General features: G+C 46.7%; 1 protein-coding gene across 3 annotated transcripts in view; it reads right to left on the reverse strand.

Annotated features, from left to right (window-relative positions):
- MAN1C1 (mannosidase alpha class 1C member 1) overlaps positions 1-18,514 on the reverse strand; it is a 178,871-nt gene extending 160,357 nt beyond the window's left edge. For all 3 annotated transcript variants that reach the window (XM_033227730.1, XM_033227729.1, XM_033227731.1), the window contains exon 1: positions 16,982-18,514. In XM_033227730.1, coding sequence (XP_033083621.1) covers positions 16,982-17,521 — 540 coding nt within the window. In that variant the 5' untranslated portion in view covers positions 17,522-18,514. The remainder of the gene's footprint in view (positions 1-16,981) is intronic.
- Between the last annotated feature and the right edge of the window lie 7,795 nt (positions 18,515-26,309).

Consider the following 26,309-nt stretch of genomic DNA (forward strand, 5'->3'; position numbering starts at 1 on the left):
ATTTCTATGTACTGGCAACAAACAATTGGAAAACAAATATTTAAAGAATATCATTTACATGGTGAGGGAATTTGTCACTACCAGACCAGCCCCACAAGGAATGCTAAAAGGAGTTCTAAATCTTGAAACCAAAGCTTGATATGCACCAAAATAGAAGCTCTCGAAAGCATAAAACAGAGCCTATAAAACAGTAACACAATGGAAAAAAAACGAAGCATCTAGGTAACAACTAACATAATGAATGGAACAGCACCTCATATCTCAGTATTAATGTTGAACATAAATGGCCTAAATGCTCCACTTAAAAGATACAGATTGGCAGAATGGCAGAATACGAACCAAATATCTGCTGTCTTCAAGAGACTCACCTAACATATAAGGATTCATATAAACTCAAAGTAAAGGGGTGGAAAAAGATTCCACACAACGGGAAACAAAAGCAAGCAGGAATACCTATTCTTATATCTGATAAAACAGATTTTTCAGCAACAATAGTAAAAAAAAAAAGAAGACAAAGAAGGTCATTACATAATGATAAAAGGATCAATCCAACAAGAACATATTACAATCCTAAATTTATATGTACCTAACACTACAGCTCCCAGATTCATAAAACAATTATTACTAGATCTAAGAAATGAGTGAGAGACTTTAATACTCTACTGACAACGCTAGACAGATCATTGAGACAGATCAACAAAGAAATAATGGACTTAAACGATACTCTAGAAAAAATTGACCTAACATATTTACAGAACATTCTACTCAAGAACTGCACAATACACATTCTCCTCATCAGCACATGGAACATTCTCCAAGACAGACCATATGATAGGACACAAAACAAGTCTTGATAAATTTTTAAAAAATCGAAATTGTGGCCAGGCACAGTGGCTCACGCCTGTAATCCCAGCACTTTGGGATCCGAGGACGGCAGATCATGAGGTCAGAGATCGAGACCATCCTGGCCAACATGGTGAAACCCCGTCTCTACTAAAAATACAAAAATTAGCTGGGCATGGTGGCATGCACCTGTAGTGCCAGGTACTTGGGAGGCTGAGGCAGGAAAATCACCTGAATCTGGGAGGCGGAGGCTGCAGTGACCCAAGACTACACCACTGCACTCCAGCCTGGTGACAGAGCGAGACTCCGTCTCAAAAAAAAAAAAATCAAAATTGTATCAAGTATCTTCTCAGAACACAGTGGAAAAAAGCTAGAAATCAATTCCAAAAGGAACCCTCAAAATGATACAAATACATGAAAAGTAAACAATCTGCTCCTGAGTGATTTTGGGTTAACAATAAAATCAAGATGGAAATTCAAACATTTTTTGAAATGAATAATAGTGACACAAGTTATCAAAACTCTGTATACTGTGCTAACAGGAAAGTTTATAGCACTAAATGCCTACATCAAAAAGTCTGAAGGATCACAAATTGACAACCTAATGTTACACCTCAATTCTGTAGTTCTCAAGGAACTACAGAAACAATAACAAACCAAACCCAAAGCTAGCGGAGGAAAAGAAATAACAAAGATCAGAGCAGAAGTAAATGAAATTGAAATATAAAAAAAGATGAAATAGGCCGGGCGCGGTGGCTCAAGCCTGTAATCCCAGCACTTTGGGAGGCCGAGACGGGCGGATCACGAGGTCAGGAGATCGAGACCATCCTGGCGAACACTGTGAAACCCCGTCTCTACTAAAAAATACAAAAAACTAGCCGGGCGAGGTGGCGGGCGTCTGTAGTCCCAGCTACTCGGGAGGCTGAGGCAGGAGAATGGCGTGAACCCGGGAGGCGGAGCTTGCAGTGAGCTGAGATCCGGCCACTGCACTCCAGCCCCAGCGACAGAGCAAGACTCCGTCTCCAAAAAAAAAAAAGATGAAATAAAAAGCTAGTTCTTTGAAAAGACAAATGGATAGACCATTAGCTAGATTAACCAAGAAAAAAAAAAGATTCAACTAAGCTCAATTAGAAATGAAACTGCAAGTATTACAACCAACACCACAGAAACACAAAAGATCATTAGTGACTACTACGAACATCTCTATGCACACAAACTAGAAAAATCTAAGGAAACTGCTAAATTCCTGGAAACATACCACTCTCCTAGTTTAAATCAGGAAAAAACAGAAACCCTAAACAGACCAATAACAAGTAGCAAGATTCAATCAGTAAATTTAAAATTGCCACACACATACAAAAAAGCCCAGGGCTTGATGGATTCACAGCTGAATTCTGTCAGACATTCAAAGAATTGGGGCTGGACACAGTGGCTCACATCTGTAATCCCAACACTTTGGGAGGCCAAGGTGGATGGATTACTTGAGGTCAGGAGTTCAAGACCAGGCAGCCTGGCCGACATGGTGAAACCCCATGTCTACAAAAAATACAAAAATTAGCCAGGCATGGTGGCACGCACCTGTAGTCCCAGCTACTCAGGCAGCTGAGGCAGGAGAATCACTTGAACCTAGTAGGCGGAGGTTGCAGTGAGCAGAGATCATGCCACTACACTCCAGCTACTGAAACTATTCCAAAAGATTAAGAAAGAGGAAATCCTCTCTGAATCATTCTATGAAGCCAGTATCACCCTCATAACAAACCCAGGAAAGGACATAACAAAAATAAGGAAAACTACAGACCAATGTCCCTGATGAATACAGATGCAAAAATCCTCAACAAAATACAGGCTAACCAAATCCAACAGCACATTGAAAAGCTAATACACCATGATCAAGTGGGTTTCATATCAGGGGTGCAGGGATGGTCTAACATATACAAGTCAATAAATGTCATACATCACATAAACAGAATTAAAAACAAAAACCATATGATCATCTCAATAGTTACAGAAAAAGCATTCGATAAGATCCAGCATCCTTTTATGATAAAAACTCTCAAGAAACTAGGCATAGAAAGGACTTATCTCAAAATAATAAAAGCCATATATATGACAAACCTATAATAACCAACATCATACTGAATGGGGGAAAGTTTAAGGCATCCCCCCCTAAAAACTGGAACAAGACAAGGATGCCCACTTTTACCACTTCTATTAAACATAGTACTGGGCCGGGTGCAGTGGCTCATGCCTGTAATCCTAGCACTTTGGGAGGCTGAGGCAGGTGGATTTCCTGAGCCCAGGAGTGTGAGACCAGCCTGGGCAACACGGCAAAACCCCGTCTCTTCTAAAAATACAAAAAAAATTAACCGGGCGTAGTGGTACATGCCTGTAATCCTGGATGCTCAGGAGGCTGAGGCACAAGAATTACTTGAACCCAGGAGGCAGAGGCTGCAGTGAGCCAAGATCGTGCCACTGCACTCCAGCCTGGGCGACAGAGCGAGACTCTGTCTCAAAAAATAAAAATAAAAATAACCAAAAAACAAACAAACAAAAACATAGTACTGGAAGTCCTAGCCAGAGCAATCTGGCAAGAGAAAAGAATAAAGATCATCCAAATTGGGAAAGAGGAAGTCAAACTATCACTGTTCACAGATGATATGACTGTATACTGAGAAAATCCTAAAGATTCCTCCAAAAGACTCCCAGATTTGATAAATAAATTCATTAAAGTCTCAGATTACAAAATCAATATACACAAATCAGTAGCACTGCTATACATCAACAACAACCAAGCTAAGAATCAAGTCAATCCCTTTTACGACAGCTGCAAAAATAAAATTAAATTAAATTTAATGTAATTTAAAAACTTAGGAATATACTTAACCAAGGAGGTAAAATTTCTCTACAAGGAGAACTACAAAACACTGCTGGAAGAAATCACAGATAACACAAACAAATGGAAACATATCCCATGCTCATGGATTGGAAGAATCAATATTGTGAAAATGACCATACTGCCCAAAGCAATCTACAGATTCAATGCAATTCCAAACAAAATAACAACATCATTGTTCACATAAAGGGCCTGAATGGCCAAAGCAATCCTAAGCAAAAACAACAAATCTAGAGGTATCACATTATCAGACTTCAAATTATACCATAAGGCTATAGTTACCAAAACAGCATGGTACTGGTATAAAAGTAGGCACATAGACCCATGGAAAATAACAGAGAACCCATAAATAAAGCCAAATACTTACAACCAACGAATCTTTGATAAAGCATATAAAAACATTTGTTTTTTAAATAGGGTAAAGGACACCCTATTCAATAAATGGTGCTGGGAAAACTGGCTAGCCACATGTAGAGGAATGAAACTGGATCCCTATCTCTCAGCTTATACAAAAATAAACTCAGGATGAGTCAACATCTTAAATCTAAGACCTGAAACCATAAAAATTCTAGAAGATAATGTTGGGAAAAACTCTTCTGGACATTGGCCTAGGCAAAGACTTCATGACTAAGACCCCAAAAACAAATGCAATAAAAACAAAAATAGAGGCCAGGAACGGTTGCTCATGCCTGTAATCCCAGCACTTTGGGAGGCCGATCACAAGGTCAGGAGATTGAGACCATCCTGGCTAACATGGTGAAACCCCATCTCTACTAAACATACAAAAAACTAGCCGGGCGAGGTGACGGGCGCCTGTAGTGTCAGCTACTCGGGAGGCTGAGGAAGGAGAATGACGTGAACCCGGGAGGCAGAGCTTGCAGTGAGCTGAGATCGTGCCACAGCACTCCAGCCTGGGCGACAGTGCAAGACTCTGTCTCAAAAAAAAAAAAGATCAATAAATGGGATCCAGTTAAACTAAAAAGCTTCTGCACAGCAAAAGAAATAATCACCAGAGTAAAAAGACAATGCACATAATGGAAGAAAACATTTGCATATTATATATTCAACAAAGAACTGGTGTCTAAAAACTACAAGAAACTCCAATCAGAAAAAAAAAAAAAAAATCCATTAAAAAGTGGTCAAATGGCCAGGTGCAGTGGCTCACATCTGTAATCCTAGCACTTTGGGAGGCCGAGGTGGGCAGATCACCCGAGGTAGGGAGTTCGAGACCAGCCTGACCAATATGGTAAAACCCTGTCTCTACTAAAAATACAAGAAATTAGCCTGGCATTGTGGCACACGCCTGTAATCCCAGCTACTCAGGAGGCTGAGGTAGGAGAATCACTTGAACCTGGGAGGCGGAGGCTGCAATGAGCCAAGATCGCACCACTACACTCCAGCCTGGGTGACAGAGGGAGACCCTGTCTCAAAGTAAATTAATTAATTAATAAAGTGGGCAAATGACATGAATAGACATTTCTCAAAAAAGATACACAAATGGCCAAGAAACATGAAAAATGCTATACATCACTAATCATCAGGGAAATGCAAATTAAAACCACAATGAGATACCACCTTACTCCTGCAAGAATGACATTATTAAAAAGTCAAAAAACAATAGATATTGGCATTGATGTGGTGAAAAGGAAACACTAATACACTGCTGGTAGGAATGTAAATTAGTACAGACTCTATGGAAAACAGTATGGAGATTCCTTAAAGAACTATAAGTAGATCTACCATTCGATCCTGCAATCCCACTACTGGGTATCTACTCAAATAAAAATAAGTCATTACATGAAAAAGATACATGTACACACATGTTTACTGCAGCACAATTCACAATTGCAAAGATATGGAACCAACCTAAGTGTCCATTGGCCAACAAGTGGATAAAGAAAACGTGGTATATATATACAATGGAATACTACTCAGCCATTAAGAGGACTGAAATAACATCTTTTGCAGCAACTTGGATGTAGCAGGAGGCCATTATTCTAAGTGAAGTAACTCAGGAATGGAAAACCAAATACTGTATGTTCTCACTTATAAATGGGAGCTAAGTTATGATTATACAAAGGCACACAAAGTGATATAACAGACTCTGGAGACTCAGAAGGGGGAGGGATTTTTTAAAAACCGTACATATTGAGTATAATCTATACTAGTTGGGTTAAGGGTGCACTAAAATATCAGAATTCACTGGTATATAATTCATCCATGTAACCAAAGACCACTTGTACTCCAAAAGCTATTAAAATTTTTTAAATGGCTGGGGTGGTGGCTCATGCCTATAATCCCAGCACTTTCGAGGCAGGGGCAGACGGATCACCTGAGGTCAGGAGTTTGAGACCAGCCTGACCAACATAGTGAAATCCCGTCTCTACTAAAAATACAAAAATTAGCCAGGCGTGGCGGTGTGCCCCTGTAATCTCAGCTACTTGGGAGGCTGAAGCAGGAGAATTGCTTGAACCCGGGAGGTGGAGGTTGCAGTGAACTGAGATCACGCCATCGCACTCCAGCCTGGGCAACAAGAGCGAAACTCTGTCTCAAAAATAAAAATAAAAATAAATGAAAATTTAAAAATATTTAAAAATAAAAATAAAGAATATCATTTACAGTATTTAAAAAGTAAAACAGAGATACAGTTAATAAAATATGTTCAAGCTCTCTTGAACACAAACACTATAAAACACTGTTGAGAGAAATTAAAGAAAATCTAAATAAATGGAGAGAGATACTACATTCATAGAATGAAAGACTCAATATTGTTAAGATAACAACTCTCTCTAATTTGATCTATGGATTCAAGACAAACTCAGTCAAAATCTCAGCAAGGTTGTTTTTTTTTTTTTAGACAGTGACTTACTCTGTTGCCCAGGCTGGAGTACAGTGTTGCAATAATGGCTAACTGCAGTCTCAACCTCATTAGGCTCAAGTGATCCTCCCACCTCCCAGCCTTTCCAATAGCAGGAACTATAGGTGTGCACCATCATGCCTGGCTAATTTTTTTTTTTTATTTCTTTTCTTTTATTTTCTATTTTAGAGATTGGGTTTTGCCATGTTGCCCAGGCTGGTCTGGAACTCCTGGGCTCAATCGATCTAACCATCTTGGCCTCCCAAAATGCTGGGATTGTAGGTGTGAGCTACCATGCCCAGCCTCCCAGCAAGATTTTTCATGAAAAGTGACAAATTTGTTCTCAAATGTATACAGACATGCAAAGGAACTACAATGGCCAAAGCAATTTTGAAAAAGAAGATCAAAGATGGAGGAATCACAATGCCTGTTTTCAAGACTTACTATGAGGCTATAGTATCAAGAAAGCATGGATTGGCTGGGCACAGTGGCTCACGCCTGTAATCCCAGCACTTTGGGAGGCTGAGGCAGGCAAATCACTTGAGGTCAGGAGTTCAAGACCAGCTTGGCCAACATGGCAAAACCCTGTCTCTACTAAAAATACAAAAATTAGTCGGGCGTGGTGGCTCATGCCTGTAGTCTCAGCTACTTGGGATGCTGAGACAGGAAGACTGCTTGAATCCGGGAAGCGGAGAGAGCTGAGATCACGCCACCGCACTCCAGCCTGGGCGACAAAGCAAGACTTTGTCAAAAAGAAAAAAAAAAGCAAGCAAGCAAGCATGGATTGACATAAAAGATAAATCAGTAGAGTGGAAGAGTCCAGAAACAAAACCACATGTATACAGTCAATTACTCCAACGAAGGTATCAAAGCAATTCAGCAGGGAAAGTTTTTTTCAACAATAGTGCTAAACAACTGGACATCTAAATAGAAAATAGTGAACTTTAACTCCTACCTTACATCATATACAAAAATTAACTTGAAGTCAATGAAAGACCTAAATGTAAAAACTGAAATGATCAAGCTTCTGGAATTAAAAAATATTCATAACCTGGGGTAGGCAAAGTTTTTTAAAAGTAGATACAGAAAGCACTCATCAAAAGGAAAATACTGATTCACTGGCCTTTATAAAAATTAAAACTTCTGCTCTTTGAGTGACACCATTAAGAAAATGAAAAGACAAGCCACAGACTGGGAACAAACATTTATAATACATATATCTGCTAAAGAACTTGTATCTAGAATATGTAAAGAATTCTTGCGATTCAATAAGACAGTAAACAGACCAGTTTTTGACATTAAAAAGGAACAAAAGTTTTAAATAGACATCTACAAGAGAGATATACAAATAACAAATAAATGGCTGGGCACGGTGGCTCACACCTGTAATCCCAGCACTTTGGGAGGTCAAGGCAGGAGGATCACTTGAGGTCAGGAGATCGAGACCAGCCTGTCTAACACAGTGCAACCTCGTCTCTACTAAAAATACAAAAAATTAGCTGGGTGTGGTGGTGGGCGCCTGTAGTCCCAGCTCCTCAGGAGGCTGGAACAGGAGAATGGTGCGAACCTGGGAGGCGGAGCTTGCAGTGACCCAAGATCGCACCACTGCACTCCAGCCTGGGTAACAGAGCGAGACTCCATCTCAAAAAAAAAAAAAAAAGGCAAATAAACACATGAAAGGACATTCAGTATCAACAGTTAACAGGGAAACAAAAATTCAAGCCACAACAAACTGTCACTACATACCATCTTGAACAGCTAAACCTAAAAAGGTTGACAATAACAAGTGTCAGCAAAGATGCAGAACTCTCACATATTGCCAGTGCATATAAAATGGTCTAACTACTTGGGGAAAGTGCTTCCAGTTTCTTATAAAGTCAATCACACATCTGCTCTATGGGCTAGTAATTCCACTCCTAGTTATACAAAAGAAATGAAAACATATGCTCACACATAGACTTGTACATAAAATGTTTATAGCAGCTTTATTCACAATAGCCAGAACAACTCAAAAGGCCAACAGGTGAATGAATAAACAAACTGGGGTATAATCACACAATGGAATACATCTCAACAATAAAAAGGAATGAAGTACTGATACACACAATATGGATCAATTTCATTACTGTCTTCAATGAACGAAGCCTTTTCCACAGGGCATGTACTGTACTATTCCACTTATTTTTTACTTTTTTTTTTCTCTTTTTTTTGAGACACGGTCTCGCTCTGTCACCCAGTCTGGAGTGCAGTGGCTTGATCAAAACTCACTATAGCTTCAGACTGATGGGCTCAATGAATCCACCCACCTTAGCCTCCTGAGTAGCTGGGAACACAGGTGTACACTACCACGCCTGATTATTTTATATATATATATATATATATATATATAGAGAGAGAGAGAGAGAGAGAGGAGAGAGAGAGAGAGAGAGAGAGAGATAGTCTTGCTATGTTGCCCAAGCCAGTCTTGAACTCCTATCTTCATGTGATTCTCCCCCCTTAGCCTCCCAAAATGCTGGGATTACAGGCATGAGCCACTGTACCTGGCTTACTACTCCATTTTTCTGAAGTTCTAGAACAGGCAAAACTAATCTCAACTGACAGAAATCAAGACAGTGATTGGGGCTAGATGAGAGGTTGATGATGGGTTAATCGTCTGTCAAGGAGCAGAGGAACTTTCTGCGATGATGGAAATGTTCTGTGTATGATAGGACTGTGGTCTACATGGTTTTCTGCATTTCTGAAAATACAGCAAACTGTGTATTTAAGATCTGTGCATTTGGCCGGGTGTGGCTCACGTCTGTAATCCCAGCACTTTGAGAGGCCAAGGCAGGTAGATCACCTGAGGTCAGGAGTTCATAACCAGCCTGGTCAACATGGCAAAACCCCGTCTCTACTAAAAATACAAAATCAGCTGGGTATGGTGGCACACACCTGTAGTGCCAGGTACTCAGGTACTCAGGAGGCTGAGGCAGGAGAATCGCTTGAACCCGGGAGGCAGAGGTTGCAGTGAGCAGAGATTGTGCCACCGCACTCCAGCCTGGGAGACAGAGCAAGACTCTGTCTCAAAAAAAAAAAAAAAAAAATTCTGTGCATTTCACTATATGTATTAATTAATTATACTTAAATAAATGGTAGCTACAACACAAGGTGGTTGTGTAAAAACTAAGACGAGATCACAAAGAACAAAAGCTGGGACGCAAACAGTCTTAGTGACACATTCCATCAGCCTCAACAGGACATCGCCACATCCACAGTGGATTTCACGGCGACCACGAGCCCAGCAAGAATGATTTGTGTTCAGCATGAGGTTTAAGAAGATGGCAGAGGCCGGGCGCGGTGGCTCAAGCCTGTAATCCCAGCACTTTGGGAGGCCGAGACGGGTGGATCACGAGGTCAGGAGATCGAGACCATCCTGGCTAACACGGTGAAACCCCGTCTCTACTAAAAAATACAAAAAACTAGCCGGGCGAGGTGGCGGGCGCCTATAGTCCCAGCTACTCGGGAGGCTGAGGCAGGAGAATGGCGTAAACCCGGGAGGCGGAGCTTGCAGTGAGCTGAGATCCGGCCACTGCACTCCAGCCTGGGCGGCAGAGCGAGACTCCGTCTCAAAAAAAAAAAAAAAAAAAAAAAAAAGAAGATGGCAGAGGTGGGAGGAGGAGAGAAAAACTTTCTGTTATTTGGCCATTGAAAATGGTTGCTATTTAGTGACAATTGTTTGCCCAGAAGGTTCACCTTGGGAGCAGCTGACTCCCAGAAGATGCCAGATAAAAGCACAATTATTGGTCATCTATCAAGGCGGGCACTAATCAATATATCAAAGTTTCTTCTGTAAAAGTTACCACTAAAGGTACTGTACTAAAACAGATGGACAATTGCCCTGGTGGTAGCCTTTAATTAAAGAAGATTCCAAGAAATTCAGAGTAAGAACTGTTCTGACCACCTGCCTGCCAAGTGTGGGGAGCTCTCAATCAAATCTTAGTAACAGCCTTCTAGCAGAGGAAACACCTGCAATTGAGTCCCCACACTGAGGCTGTGGTCTCTGTGGCTTCCTTTCTCTGTGAGGGTGGAGACACCAAAGCAGGTCTAACTTAACAGCAATCTCAGTTGCATCAACTCTACATTTAAGACATCCAAAACCCTGCTGTCAGAGCTACTGACCAGTCCCCAGAGTGAAGGGGGAGTGAGGAGGAAGAGGGAGGGGGCTAAGGTCCTTGAGTCCCTGGAATTCTTTGAGGAGTCTCCAATTTGGCTTCTTACCATCATCTGCATGGAAATATAGAGCTAAGAATATTTGTTGTTTATTTTCCCCAAATTATGCAAATGCTTATGCATAAAGGCCTTGCTTGGTCCAGGAATAGTAGGGAATCAAGAACCAGGGCTTATTGTTTGGATGAGCCTGGTCTTTTTGGACTGCAGGTACACAGAACTGGAATAATAATCCTTGACTCACGAACTTGTCCCTGCTCCATGAATGGCTCCTATTTTCAAGTAATGTAATCATAAATCCACGAGCTCGCCTGAGGCAACTATCCTACGTCCATCATTCCCTTGGGAAACCCTTCCCAATTTCATCAATGAAAGCAATGCAGGGATAGCCTAAAGCTCCCAACACTTCCTCTAACACAGATTCAACTTAGGATGCAAAGAGAGGTTTCTTCTCCAAGCCAGAGTCAGTATCCACAAGGCTGGGTGCTCACCTGGATTACCAAGCAGCTCCCTGCACGGAGGCTTTACAATCTGCAAGCCTGATTTATTTTTTTCAATAAGAGAAAAGATGTAAGTCCCTTTGAGCAAAGTATGCCTGATACATATCGCAATATTTATTTTTGGTGGAGTAATGGATCCGTCTTCCGGGAAAGCTAGAGAAAAAGCATTTCTTGAACTCAGATGTAAATCAAGTCACTGTGAAAACCACAGGAGAATCTATATTCTTATCCCCTCCTCCCTCCGCTAACTGTACTGTGAAATAGGCAGTAACTTTTAAAAATCGTCCATTTGTTTCTAGCCCTAACACTAAAGACAAGAGTTAAGAATACGGAGCCTGAGAAGCAATTGCTCCTGGAATGCCTAATTCCCTCAAATGGTACAACTGGAAATGAAAACAGAGACCCAACCAACGTGTGGGAGTTAAGTTGTATACCTGGTAGGGACAAGTACTAAGCTTTACTCAACTGCGCACTCCGTCCTACAGAAGGAGGCGTGTGGCTGGGCTGAGGATATAAGGGTTTTGCAAGGGGCCTGTTCAGTTATTACAGGCCAGTCTCCACCTATGTTAAATGTACTGTAGAGCAGGACAAGAGGGAAACTGAAGAGACTGAAGGACCAGGGAGGAGGGAAAGGATCTTGAATGGATTTGCAAGTCAAACAGAGCTCTTTGAAGGAAAGCTATTTAAATCTGAGCTGTTCCTAATATTAATTATCCTGAACATCTCACAGGCTCAGATTCACATGCTACAAAGCCTTTTAATTTTCCTACCTGTCCCTGGCACTAGTGACAATAAATCAGATATACAGAGAAACCACAAAAAAAACCACACATGACTAACGAACCAGCCCGTTAATGGGGAGCAAAGATCATTTGCCAAGATGACTTATTCAGACACTGTCACAGATCATAACCAGCAATACCCTGGCGGCTGAACGCAGCAGGCACAAAGGGCAGGAGCTGGGGCGCTCCCTGCCAAATCACAGGCACCCTCCGACGCCTGCTATCTAGGCATGACAGATTTTACTCATGGGTGCCACCTCCACTCCCTCAAGTCAGATTTGCCCTCGGAAAATTGCTGCAACTTCTAAAAGGCCTGCTGGGTCACTGAGCTGCTAAGCTTCTAAACCTGACTATAGCTCTTACTTTGAGGCTCCTTGGAATTCCAGGTACCCTGAGGGAGAAGACCCAGCCTCAGCCACTAGCAACCTTAACTGTTAGTTTATACATCTTTAATGTAGCCATTCATTCAAGTATCTGAGTTCCAACTAAATGTCAGACCCTATTCTAGGTGCTTGGGCAGATCCATAAACAAAACAGTAAAGAGGTGGAAGTGGAGGAGAGAGAAGGGTCCCCTAAATGACAACCTGCTGGTTTTACCATGAAGACTGAGGTCCAGTAATAAACAGGAATTTCCAATCAGAGTTGATGGAACAGCTACGACTTGACCCAGCTTGGATTCTTAACAGAACTGCAGCATACAGTGGTTTATAAGAACACTGGGACAACAGCACAGGGAAGGTGGGGAAATTCAATCCACATTCTCCTCGCCCAGCCCTGGACTCTGGAGTGGTGCTGGTGCTGCATCTGACCAGAGGAAGGAGCCCTTCTGTGGTTTGTTTGAAAACACCATATGGTCAAGGGCAAGTCCCAACGCATTCTCAGTGCCCCAGCCAGCCTAATTCCCTTTTATAACAAGCCCCCTTCACTGGAAGGAACAGGTTCCCCAGAACCACCACCAAGCACTGGCCAGGTGCGGAGGCTCGTGCCTGTAATCTCAGCACTTTGGGAGGCCGAGGCGAGTGGATCACCTGAGGTCAGGAGATCGAGACCAGCCTGGCCAATACAGCAAAACTCCGTTTCTACTAAAAATACAACAATTAGCCAGGCGTGGTGGGGCACCTGTAATCCCAGTTACCTGGGAGGTTAAGTCATGAGAATCACTTAAACCTGGAACCTGGGAGGCGGAGGCTGCAGTGAGCCAAGACCACACCACTGCACTGCAGCCTCGGCGACAAAGCAAGACTCCGTCTTAAAAAACAAAACAAAACAAACACAAACAAACAAAAACACAACCAAGAATCATGGGTAGGACCCAAGGCAGTCTGAATTCTTCCACTGAGATATAACCCGAAAAAGCTGTCCATTTCCATGTGTGAGACAAGTTTGTTTGAACTTGAATCCATAGGCAACCCGCCTATGAATGACATCCCTCATTTCCTATATTATCCTTAGATCTGAAAGGCAAGGCTACTACCAAGTCTTCACCCCTTTACATTCTAGCCAACACCTTTACTCTTCATGATTCCAAGCTGAGGGTAATGGGAATAATTAACTTAATCAACAGCCTGAATATCTACTCTTGGCTAGGTGCTAGACAGAGATACAGCAGTGAATATCACCACCCCATCAACACCACCACTACCACCACACCATTGTCCCTGATTTCCAGTACAAGATATCTCAAAACAGAGTTCGGATAGCCCAGCTGCTATGGAGTCCCTGACCAGACTGGCAGTTCACTTAGAGGGCCAGGGCCAGAAGCAAGAGGGTCTATAACCAGCTTATTCTCCTCTCTTTCACCCCATTTTACAAGATGGTCCAGGAAGGAGAGGTGGCTTGCCCAAAGTCAGACAGTTGAGAGTGAGCTGAAACTCCAACCCATATCCTGTGGGTCTCCTCTCTCCACCACATTGCTTTTGCCAAGGTTCCAAAATTGGAAAGTGAGAAAAAACAGTTGGTCCTAGTGACAGAGTGTTTCCTGACGTATGCATGTCCAGAACCTGCAGCCTCAACCATCTTATCAACACAGACCTGCTGACCATGTCCATCTCTCCGGATGCTCACGAATACATGGTGTTGATCCAGAGTCCAAGCGTCCAGTTTTCACTCATGCTCATTTATCACCCTCTCTGACTCTCTCCTGATATTTACTTTCACTTTAAAATCTTATAAGAACAGGGCCTTTTATAACTGATGCCAGCTCCCCTCTCTGTTCCTTGGATTTAATCAATCCATGTCTGGAAATAAACAAACCAGAGAGGAAAGCAACAGTCCCTTTTGTGAAAACAGGCACCTTTCTAAAATGATCTACCCCTGGGCATGACGCAGATAGAATTTAAATGTGAAGGAAATAAAGACATCCTCCAGCAACCATCATATGCATTCTTCCTGGGGTGGGACAGCAGAAATGGTAACTGTGTTAACAACTAAACCAAAAACCACTCTACATCTTTCAGGTTGTAATGGGAGCATGGTCAGTGGCAGGAAGCCTGAAGAGACAATAGCTTTCAAAACACAGAAACCAGTCCTCTCCATTCTGAGAAGCTTAAGGTCTTCAAGATTAGTAAGAGAGGGCTAGCTGAACACTAACTCCAAGTACATGCAGCATGCCTCCAGCTAGTACCAGGGGGTGCAAGAAGATGCCAGCTAGAAAGATCCAGACATCTGGCCACCAACTTAGACCTTCTCCCATCACATTATTTTATACCCACCTGCAAAGCACAGAATCCTCACCCCTCTTACCACCCTCCAGTCACTCCAGCAAGCATCATCCAAGACTCTGCTGGCAAAAGAAACTGTCTTACACAGAGAGGGAAAATCAAGTTTCCTACTAGCCAGCCCGCCCTTCTTGCCATGACTCACAGCCCCAGGCATTCGGAAATGGACCACCATCTAAGTGCAAACACAGAGAGCAGCTCTTCTGAGGAGGACAGTAGTTATTCTTTTTTTTTTTTTTTTTTTTTTTTTGAGACGGAGTCTTGCTCTGTTGCCCAGGCTGGAGTGCAGTGGCCGGATCTCAGCTCACTACAAGCTCCGCCTCCCGGGTTCCCGCCATTCTCCTGTCTCAGCCTCCCAAGTAGCTGGGACTACAGGCCACCTACCACCTCGCCCGGTTAGTTTTTTGTATTTTTTATTAGAGACGGGGTTTCACCGTGTTAGCCAGGATGGTCTCGATCTCCTGACCTCGTGATCCGCCTGTCTCGGCCTCCCAAAGTGCTGGGATTACAGGCTTGAGCCACCGTGCCCGGCCAATTCTTAACCCTTTGGGGGATCAGTTTGAAAATCCGATAGCACCTCTGGATGCCCCATGAAAAACTGCATGCATGCAATTTATATGTAATTTCACTGGGGGTCACTGCCCTCCTAGGAAGTCGAGAGAGGCAAAAAGAGCCACTGTGCTCAGAAGCAGCTTTGAGAAAGAGCTATGGGTGGTGCTTTTGAGTATTCAACAGCTTAGTTCCTTAACAAGAAAGGGAGAAATTAATGCCCCTTACTTAGCTGCTGCAAGTTCCAGCTTTCAATCAACCTGAGATTTCAACAGGAATCGGGAAACTGAGAGCACACAAACATGCACACACACACACACAAACCAAGCACTCAGCTTCCTTGTGGCTTCCTTAACTTCACAAAATGTCCTGCGATTGCTAGTTAAGTCTCCAAACAAAGTAACAGCAGAGAGAAAAAGAGGAAGAGAGGTGGGCGCTGGAAGGGAGAATAGTTCAGACAAGGAGAAGGGGATAATCTGGCTAAGCTCTCCATCGGCTCTGAGCAGGTCTTGACAGAGCAGGTCCTGATCCTTGCCGCCTGCTCTTCCTCGAAATCAGGGCCGACCTGCTGACTTCTTTGCAGCAAATCAAAAGTCCAGGCAAAAGCAGCCCTTTCTTTCCTTTGAGTCTATGGGGAGGGGAGAGCATCCTCTCGTTTCTAGGGAGGAGACCCTGGCCCACAGCTTGCCCACGGCCCCCTCGTGGCCTGGGGGTGTCACTGCAGCCCCCTCTGCATTGCTGGGCACCATCCGCACGCAGGCAGTTCTAACAGTGGTCCAGCAGAATATTTAGTCAGCAGTGGCAAACTGGCAACTGTCTTCAAGCCTTGTGAGGCTTGTGTTTGCTTCTGATTTCTTAAACTAAGACTCAGACTTAAAGTGATCCTTCTAAATCCGTCCTTTTACAATCCCTACAGGGAACCAGCTCAAGACTTGCTTCATTAAGCCAATAACCTCGGAGCTTCTGTAACATGACCACTGCTTTATCATCTCTTCCTGCATTACATGCAATTATGTACAATCGTGTACACTTGTTCCAAAGTTCAATAGAAACAGAATGCACAACATCCTCTGGTTTGTAGGTTGCTTACTAGATTACAAAATATTTGCAGGACACCAAATATCCCCTTAAATCCTGTGTTTTCAGGTAAGCAAGTCCTACAGGGGTTTTGGACTTAAGGTTACACAGAGAAAAAGAATGGAATCAGTGACTCTGTGTCCATAAATGCAAAAAGCGGGTGCATTAAGAAATCTGAACTCCTCTCTCATTAGCAACTCCGCAACGGGAAGGAGTGGAGCTCACTGGGGCTGGAGGTTGGACAGGACAGACCAGAGTCTGGGAGTGAGGGGGCAGTTGGTCTAGGGGTTCAGCTGCCATCTGTCACGGTGGGGACAATTAACTGACCCGAGTGGTGGGAAACTGTGTAGGGAGAAGAGAAGGTGGGACATTGGGGAGGAAAAGGGAAGGTGCAAAGTGCAGTCTGCAGGGCCATAAGTAGACCCGGGACCAGGAGTGACTGAGGCAAGGGAAAGGGGTGGGAGCACCGGGATCAGGAGTGACTGAGGCAAGGGAAAGAGGATCTTCTCCTTAGTGGGGGCAATTGGTGGGAAGAATTGGGGGGGCTGAGTCCATACCTCCTTGACTTTCTCCCGCTGGGCTCGCACTCGGCTCTGGGGCTCCTGACTCTCATCGGCCCTCATTCCCAGGACCGGGTGGCGGAGGCGGCTCCGGAATGCGTTGAAGTCAAAGCGAAAAGAGACGCCCTCATCCCCGGGCCTGGAGGCCGGGATGCTATTGCCCCGGGCCGCCGTGGCCTCCTCGCGGGGCCCGGTGGGGCGGGTGCGCCGCAGCCCCCCTTTCCTGCGGCGGGGACTGGCCCGGCTGCTGGGGTCATCCTCGCCCGGGGCCGGCGCGGCAGGAGCCGGGTTGGGAGGCGGCTCCTGCTCGTGGGCTGGGGCATGGCCGGCGATTTCGGCCACCACCTCCAGCCCAGGTTGCTGGGTCCGGGGGGCCAGGAAGAGGCGCTTGAGGCGAGAGGAGTGGGGCAGCAGGAAGAGGGCCCCGAAGCACAGGGTGACGAGACCCGAGAGGAAGAGGAGGAAGAGGAACTTCTGTGGCAGCCGCAGCCCCCACGGGGAGGCCGGGACGAAGCCGGGCACTTTCCTCATTAGCATCTTGGCTGGGCCGGGGGCTCCAGAGGCCCTCAGAGTCCCGGCACGTGTCTGCGGGGCCGCGGTGAGGAGAGGGCGTCCGGAGCGCCGCCCGGGATGGGGATCCCTGGGCAGGGCTGCCAACCCGAAGAGTTTCGCCGCTTCGGGGGACTGTCCCCGAAGTTCAGGGAGTTTGGAGCGAGTCCTCCCGCGAGGAGGCGGGGGCGCAGCGGCCTCGGCGGGGCCCGGGCGAGCGGAGCGGCACGGCTCGGGGCCCGGGCCCGCAGCGACCGGCCGCGCGCCGCAGCCTCCCCTCCGGCCGAGCCCTCCCCGCCGCGCCGGGGCCCGCGCCTTCCCGCGCTGCGGCCTCCGGGGCCGTCACATGCCGTCCGCGGCGTCCCGGCTGTCCGCGCCGAGGGGCGCCCGCAGGCCCGCACCCAGCCGCCCTCCGCCCTTCGGGCTCCCGCCTGCGCTGGTCAGCGCCCAAAGTTTCAGCTTCAGAAGCAGTTTCCGGAGGGGACCGAGGTGATGGGGGGCAGGCGTGTCAGCACCGCCCCAAGCGCGCGCACACCCGGCCCGGTCGCGACGCGCCCGGTTCGACTATCGGGACACGTCCACAACTTTCTCCGCCGCCGAGCGGGCGCCAAGAGCGGCCAGGGAGCAGGAGAAGGCACTTCCGAGCCTGCGGGGGTAGGGGGCTTCCCCGGACCCCAGAGAGCGCAGGGATGCCCGAGTCCGGAGCCGCGGCTGGGCAGCTGCAGCTGCGCCCAGGAGCGCGGGCTCCCGCCCCTCCAACTCGGTAGGGCGCGGGTCTCCAGCTGGGATCACCTGTTCCCGGCCCAGCCGGCTCCGCGGAGCGCGCAGCCCCGGCCGCGCCTCCCCCGCTGCAGCTGTCGTCCTCGCAGCGACCGCTCCAGACGGGCCGCCGCCGCCAAGCCTGCGCCCCACACGCGCTCACAGCCGCCGGGCAGCCTCCGCCGCCGTCCCCGCCGCCGCCGCTCGGGCTTTCACTGCGACAGCGCTCGCCGCCCCGCCTCCTGCCGCCCGCCGGCCACGCCCGCCGGCCACGCCCACGCGCGCGCCCCGCGCCCCCTCCCGCCGCCGCCGCCGCGCCGCAGAGGGGCTGAGGGCTGCGCGTCCGGGGGCGGGGCAGAGGCAGAGCGCGGGCGGGAGCGCAGCCCGGCTCCAAGCCCCGCCCTCCCCGAAAGGCCGGCGTCGCGCGCACCCCTGATCCCGCCGGCGCCAATGGTCCAGCCGCGCAGGGCTGGCGAGGGCGGGGGCGGAGAGCGCAGCGAGGGCATTGGCTGCATCCGAGGGGTCCCCGTTGGGCCGCAGTCGCCCATTGGTTACTGCCCAGTCTTCGCTGGACCCCCGAGCGACCGAGACCACCCCTCAATCCGCTCGCTAGGCTTGGGTTGGTGGGCCCCGGAAGCGGGCCGGAGACAGTGCTGCTCTGGAGGGCTGTGCCCGTCGCTGGGTGACCTCTCTCGCCCCCCAGTGTCAGTCCGGGGTTGTCAGGGAGCTGGCAGCCCGCGCCCTGGCGGCTGTCCCGGGCTTCTCAGCGCTAACGCCGAGCCGCGGCGGTGCTGCTAGTGGCTGGAGCCAAGCCAGAGAGCTGTGACCGCGGCGGGGTCGGCGGAGGCGGTGTTTTCACTAACCTCCCGCAGACCACTGCGTGCCTTCCTTTTCCTACAACCCTAAACGGGGCCAGGGCCCCTGGGTGGAGCAGGGAGGGAGGCTGACCGCAGCCTTGAGAAGCAGCGAAAGGAAGAGCACCCCGAGCGTGTCTACAGAAGACCACACACATCATGTGACGGACGTGTACCTTGATGCCTACGTGTGTTTATATGCACATGTGTGCGTCTGGGCATAGATCCATATGCACACAGAGACTGGCATGTGGGTGTGTACGTGCACTCAAACATACACTTAATTTGGGTATGGACACCCAAGTGATTATACCACAGTATGCACAGACATATATGCAAATTAGTACAAACATGGACATGTGCACCGGCATACCCACATTCAGGCAACAGATACCTCCAAAAACAGCCGGGCATCAACTCCCAGACATGCGTGTCCTCAACCGCAAGGCCGTCACACCTTCCTCCTTGGACTTAGTCTCTGCATCTTCCCTTCCTGTTAAACCTAACCCAGGGTGAAGCAACATTGTGCTGTGTGGGTCTTTCATGCAAAACACTTTATAGAGACAAATAACAGCAGAGGGAGAGACAAATTAAGAGGTTTGTAATAGGCAAGAGGGAAAATATCTACTTTCAACTGCAATTTAAAATGAAATGCAGCGTTGACGAGACAGAAAATACTGCAGGGAAGCCTTTCCCAACAGAAGAAGGGGGCCAGGCAGGCTCTCTCCTCGTAAATCTTGCTTCTTCCCTGAGGTCTGATGCGGATGGGCGGCTGGGACTCAGTCATCCTTCTACCTCTGGCCAGACAACTGACAGCAGACCCACCCTCGATGTTTAAATATCCCTGGCATGCAACTTTCTCTCAACTGAAAATGAAAGTGGGGTAACAGGTGCAAACATTTTGGTCACTGGAGATGACTAATCCTTCCCAAACCCACAAATACACGCAGCTTAAATATAAAATTCTAATTCAGATATTTCAATCTCTTGTGAGTTTGGTTGGCAGGTTGATGTGGAGCCAGCTGGGCATGTCAGAGATAAGCATGTGACCCTTTTGGGTGCAGGAGCCCAGAGACCTGGCCTGGCCTCACCCATGTCGCCAACACCCAAGCATCGTCTCACTGGGTCTCAGTGCAGGAAAGGGCAGCCATGTCTTTGGAGAACCAGGCAGGGAGCCAGCATTCATTAGAGTCGTCATCTGCATTGTTCCTCATTGAGAGTGTAGGGGAATCACTGTTCAGTCCCCTGTGAAGGTAGGTTCCAGAAAGGGAGAAGAGCAGAGCTGAATCTCAGAAGGAAATATCTGTTTGAACTAGATACTCACTGTGATGTGACACTCTGACCAAACTCTGCTATGCTCCGTGATCCAGGGTAGAAAGTGGGGCTACAGCAAGACTGACGTGCCTTTCAAACTCAGGCTACGAAAACTGGAGGCCCCAGCAGGTAACTCCATTTCAAAGTGATGTGATGTTGGTGATCACACCAAGTTGTTGATACCATCACTTGCTAGGGAGATACCAGTCTCTCTCTAAAAAGCTTTCTGAAACCCTGGGTGTCCCCTTGCCCCACACCTCTAGCCCCCAGAGACCTCATACATCCCGTGGCTCTTCTCCCACTGACTTGTGACTATTGGCGTGCTTTCCCAAAGCAGATGCTCCATTCTTCACCATGGCTTGCTCACTTCTCTAACTCTCTAACTTACCTAACTGCCCGGGTCTTAATCACAATGCCTTCCACATGGGCACTGCCTTTGCTCAGTAAATGAATGAAGAAATGAGTGAGTAGATGCCCATTTCACAGATGTGGAAACTGAGGCTCAGGGAATGGAACAACAGTGAACTAACATTTTCTATGTGCCAACTACATATTGTCTCATTTACTTTCCAGAATAATCTTTGTGGTAGATAATTATTAACAGCCCCATTTTACAGATAAGAATACCAAGGAGACTTGGGATGAGTTATAAGTATCTATATTAGAGTTCTCCAGAACAACAGAACCAATAGGCTATATATAGATATATAAAAAGAGATTTATTATGAGAGATTGACTTCTGTGATTATGGAAGGCTGAGAAGTTCCACAGTCTGCCAACTGCAATCTGGAGGTCTAAAAAACTGGTGGCGTAGTGTTCCAGTCCAAGCCAGGAGGCCTGATAGTGTAAATACCAGTCTGAGTCTGAAGACCCGAGAACCAGGAGAGCTGACGTCCAAGGGCAGGAGAAGATGGATGTTCCAGCTCAAGCACAGAGCATGGATTTGCCATTCCTCTTCCTTTTTGTTCTGTTTGGGCCATCGGTGGATTGGATACTGCCCATCCACATTGGTAAGGGCAGATCTTCTTTACTCAATTTACTGATTAAATTACTAATCTCTTCCAGAAATTCCCTTACAGACACACCCAGAAGTGATGTTTTACCAGCTATGTAAGCATCCCTTAGCCCAAATTGACACACAAAATTAACCTTCACAGTATCTTTCTCAGTTTAATTCAGAAATTCAAACGGAACTGAGAACAGAAACAGCTATTTCTAAAAAATCTATTCTGTCAACAAATCTTTATTCAAATTAGATGCAAAATATTGCACTAGTTTTGGACACAAAGGTGAGCAAAGCATGGTCCCTTGTTACTATCGATTCATTCATCCAGTAAAAAACTACTTATTGAACACCTGCTATGTGCCAGGTACCGAGAGGCGGGGGATACAGCCCTGTCACGTGAAGCCTGCCTTCATGGAACTTATTGTCTAAAAGGCAACAAACACAGACCAATCTGGCCCATCAGGAAGGGAACCCCCAGGCACCAGTGTTAGTGCTTAACTCACATCCTGTCTTACCCTCGCAACAGCCCTCTCTGAGGTAGGTCTCAAGAACCCAGTCTAGCAGATGGAGAAATTGAGACTCAGGGTGTGACGTAACTTGTCCAAGGCCACATAGGGCAAATATGAGAGGAAATCAGGCCCATCTAATCACAGAATCTATGTACTTTCTGTTAATATTAGCAACTACTAAGATTGATGGAGCACTTACTATGTGATTGAACCCTTTTGAAAATATGTTAAAGACTAAACAGGCCAGGCACAGTAGCTCATGCCTGTAATCTCAGCACTTTGGGAGGCCAAGGTAGGCGGATCACCTGAGGTTAGGAGTTCAAGACCAGCCTGGCCCACATGGGGAAATCCTGTCTCCACTAAAAATACAGAAATGAGCTGGGCATGGTGGCATGTGCCTGTAATCCCAGCTACTCGGGAGGCTGAGGCACGAGAATCACCTGAACCTGGGAGTTGGAGGCTACAGTGAGCCAAGATCCTGCCACTGCTCTCCAGCCTTGGTGATACAGTGAGGCGCTGTCTCAAATAAAAAAAAAAAATAATAAGACTAACTTATTTGATCCTTACAGCACCCCATGTGAGGGGTACCATTAAGCACAGAGATGTTAAGGAACTTACCCCAAGTCACACAGCTGGGAAGTGGCAGAAGAGAGATTTGAGCCCAGACAATCAGGATCCAGAGCCCTCTATGCCTGTCAGAGTCTACTGTCTCCCTCTTATAATGCTGTGAGAGCAGGTTCTATAGGTAGTGAGAGCAAGGAAAGAGCACTGGCCTCAGGCAAGATCATCACAGGTTCGTTGGGAGGATTATGTAAGTTCATTCAGTTGTTCAACAAGCAGGTACAAGACACCTGATGTATATACCCAACCCAAGGCAATACACTAAGCTTTAGGGATACAGTAGTGAGGAAAAACAGACACATTTCTCCCATCATGGAGCCTACAGTCTCATGGGGAAGATGAGTTTAAACAAATAACTTCCAAAGCAGTATGAGCTGAGATGAGAGAGAGGAAGGAGAGAGAAACATTGCCCTAAGAGCAGGCAACAGTGGGCCTGGACCCAGGCTTCCCTGGGTGGCCAGGGGAGGCTCTCCCTGAGGATGAGTGCAGTTACCTAGGCAGAAGGAGAGTGAGAATGCCCAGGCTGAGGGGGCAGCACAGGCAAAGTCCCTGGGTTGGAGGGAATATGGTGCTTTTGAGAATAGAAGTCAGTAGGTCTGGAGTAGAGAGAGTGATGGAGAAAGACAAGAAGTGACACCGAATGAATTAGGGCAGGAGTGGGAATGTGTAGGCAGAGGTGGGTGGGCAGATTCTGATGAATATTTTTAAAGGTTATTCTAGCTACAGTGTGGAAGGCAGAATGGAAGACAGGGGTGAATGAAGGGGGTACCTTTCAGAGGATATTGCAATAGTCTGTGCTAGACTTTTTGGGGAGTGGGAGATGGATAGCACCACAGGATCCAAACCGTATTTAGAAGTCAAAATTGACAGGATCAGGTGCTGGCTTGAACTTGCGCAGTGATGGAGAGGGAGGTATCTCCCAGGGTCTCTTATGTGCCTGGTGGGGGTATTTGTTGAGATGGGAGCAGTGAACCAGGCTGTAAGGGATTCCCCTTCAGCTCCTGCACTGAGGAGGCAGCTGGGCAGTTGGTGCAGAATCTGAATCTCAAATGGTCATTAGTCTCATTTAGAATCGAAGACTAGAGATAAAGTCAAGCTCGAGCCAAGAGACCAAGAGATAATCATCGGCCGGGCGCGGTGGCTCAAGCCTGTAATCCCAGCACTTTGGGAGGCCGAGTCGGGTGGATCACGAGGTCAGGAGATCGAGACCATCCTGGCTAACACGGTGAAACCCCGTCTCTACTAAAAAATACAAAAAACTAGCCGGGCGAGGTGGTGGGCGCCTGTAGTCCCAGCTGCTCGGGAGGCTGAGGCAGGAGAATGGCGTGAACCCGGGAGGCAGAGCTTGCAGTGAGCCGAGATCCGGCCACAGCACTCCAGCCTGGGCGACAGAGCGAGACTCCGTCTCAAAAAAAAAAAAAAAAAAAAAAAAAGAGATAATCATCAAGCAGCTTCCTTAATAGCCACCAGACAAATTTGGCACTGGGCAGAAGAGACACTGATGACTGTGGGAGGGGCTGCACCCCTGAGAGCACACCAAGTTAGTCCTGAGAGACAAAAGGCCCTGCAGTCATCCTGGCCTCACCCCAGCAGGCTGCGGGATCCAGTCAATACCTCACTGTGCAGTAGGGGTCAATTTCAGGGTCATAGAACCAGGAACACCTGGCATGAGGCTTTTAAAATGACAACGTAAAGGTTTTATTTTAACTCTTCTTACCCGAGTCCCCGGTCCTGCAGCAGAAGCAGCGGTCAGCTGGGGCTTTGCCATGGGTCCTAGCACTGGGTGCCTAGTGGTTAGAGCAGGGGAGCAGAGGTTGTCTATCGGGGGCAATTTTGCCCTCAGGGAATATTTGGTGATTTCTGGAGATAATTTAGATTGTCACAACCGGGGGCGGAGTGCCACTAGTGGGTGGAGGTCAGAGATGCTACTGCACATCCTGCAATGCACAGCACAGTCCCCCACAACAAAGAATTATCGGGTCCCAAATATCAGTGGTGCAAAGGGTAAGAAACCCTGGCTCCGAGCCAAGGCTGTGAGATCAGACAGGTTTGGGTCTGAAATCCTGATTTTACCACACATTTGGCTGGTTGATCTTGGGTAACTTGTTTGACTTCTCTGAGCCTTAATTTCTCCATCTGTCAAACGGGATTAATAGTGATACTCACCTCAGAAAGATGATGTGAGGATTAGATAAGATCACTGGCAAAGAGCTTGAGGCAAATGTTTACTCATCCTTTGAGTGAGCGGGTCTACTCCCAAAGCCAAGTCCTTAGTATGCTGGAGAAGGGAACATGGAGTGGTAAGAATGAGGACCCTGCAGCTACAGTGCCAGCTCTAAGCCTGGACTCAGTCACTTACTAGCGGTGACACCTTGGGAAATTGCCCACTTTTTGAAGCCTGAGTTTCCTCATCTGTGAAATGAAGATGATCATAGTGCCCACGATGTAGGATAGATATGAGGACTTAGGAGCTAATTTTTATAAATATCTCAGCATAGTGTCTGGCACACAGCAGCACTCAATAAATATGAAGTAATGTTACACAAGACAAAAAGAATCAGCACTGCCTCATTTCCTAGTGGCAGGCAAGATAGCAACCCAAACTGCTATATTGTAACTCAGAGCTTTCAGAGATGCTAGAATTTAAAATACTCTGTCCATGGTCCCTATGAGAACTTTCACTTGTCAGACTGTACACACCGCTTTTTCATTTCAGAAGATATGATCCCTGTTTGGATGATATTTCATTTCAGAAGATATGATCCCTGTTTAGGAAGCCCTGTGGTGCTAAGCGCTGCTCAGAGAAGCCCCTCCTCTCCAGGAGTTTCAAGATCATTCAACCAATGGTGGAATGTTGCGGACGTGCAATTTAAGGATCAGAGCCTGTAAGTAACTTGCAGCTGGAGGCAGAGCAGACGCTGCCTAGCAGTACTTAAGAATCCCAGCTGAGACTGCTTCCACACAGGAAGGCATCAAGGTTCTTCTTGTTCCCATGGTCCTGAGTTATGTTTACCTCACTGACATTGTGAGGATAAAATGAAATAATCCATATTAATGTCTAAGCAGTGTGCCTGGCATATAGTAGGAACTAAATGTTAGCTATTATTATTTACAGTCCGAGCACTTTTTAAAGGGCATGTAAAATAAATATCTTTGATTCTCATAAAAATACATTTCCAAAAGCTTACATCAAGCACCATAAAGCCAGAAATAAAACAGTCCCTTTAAAATGCAACCCTGACATAATTTAGTCACCTGGTTCCCCTTGCTAATATCAAGGACTTTTTGTTTGTATGTGTCTGTTTTTTAAATGTCCATGAGTTGAGGCTCCATGTTCTATGTAGTGTGTCAAAGTGTCTGCCCCAGAAGGGCTCAAGGCACCAGCCAGGTATTGCTGGGTGAACACCACCCAGACCATACAATCATGGGAAGTCCCCTTAAAACTTATCCCCTATGCCATTCAAGTTTTTTTCTAGAAGCAGATTAATAAGCCAGAGTGGCAGAAGGGCATTGTGGTTGTAGCTTTGATTCTCATAAATCCATGTTCGAATCCAAGTTTTGCCTCTTCAGGGACACGTAACCTTGGGCAAGTCTCCTCCTCTGTTTGAGCATCAGTTTCCTTAGCAGTGATGATAGTACTCAACTCAGTATGTTAAATGTTAGTATTATTAGAAGAAGTAAAGCATAGCGAGTTGAAGATCTGCGGTTGATAT

This window comes from Trachypithecus francoisi, unplaced genomic scaffold (assembly GCF_009764315.1).
Source record: "Trachypithecus francoisi isolate TF-2019V2 unplaced genomic scaffold, Tfra_2.0 Lachesis_group12, whole genome shotgun sequence".
In the NCBI taxonomy this organism is placed as follows: Eukaryota; Metazoa; Chordata; class Mammalia; order Primates; family Cercopithecidae; genus Trachypithecus; species Trachypithecus francoisi.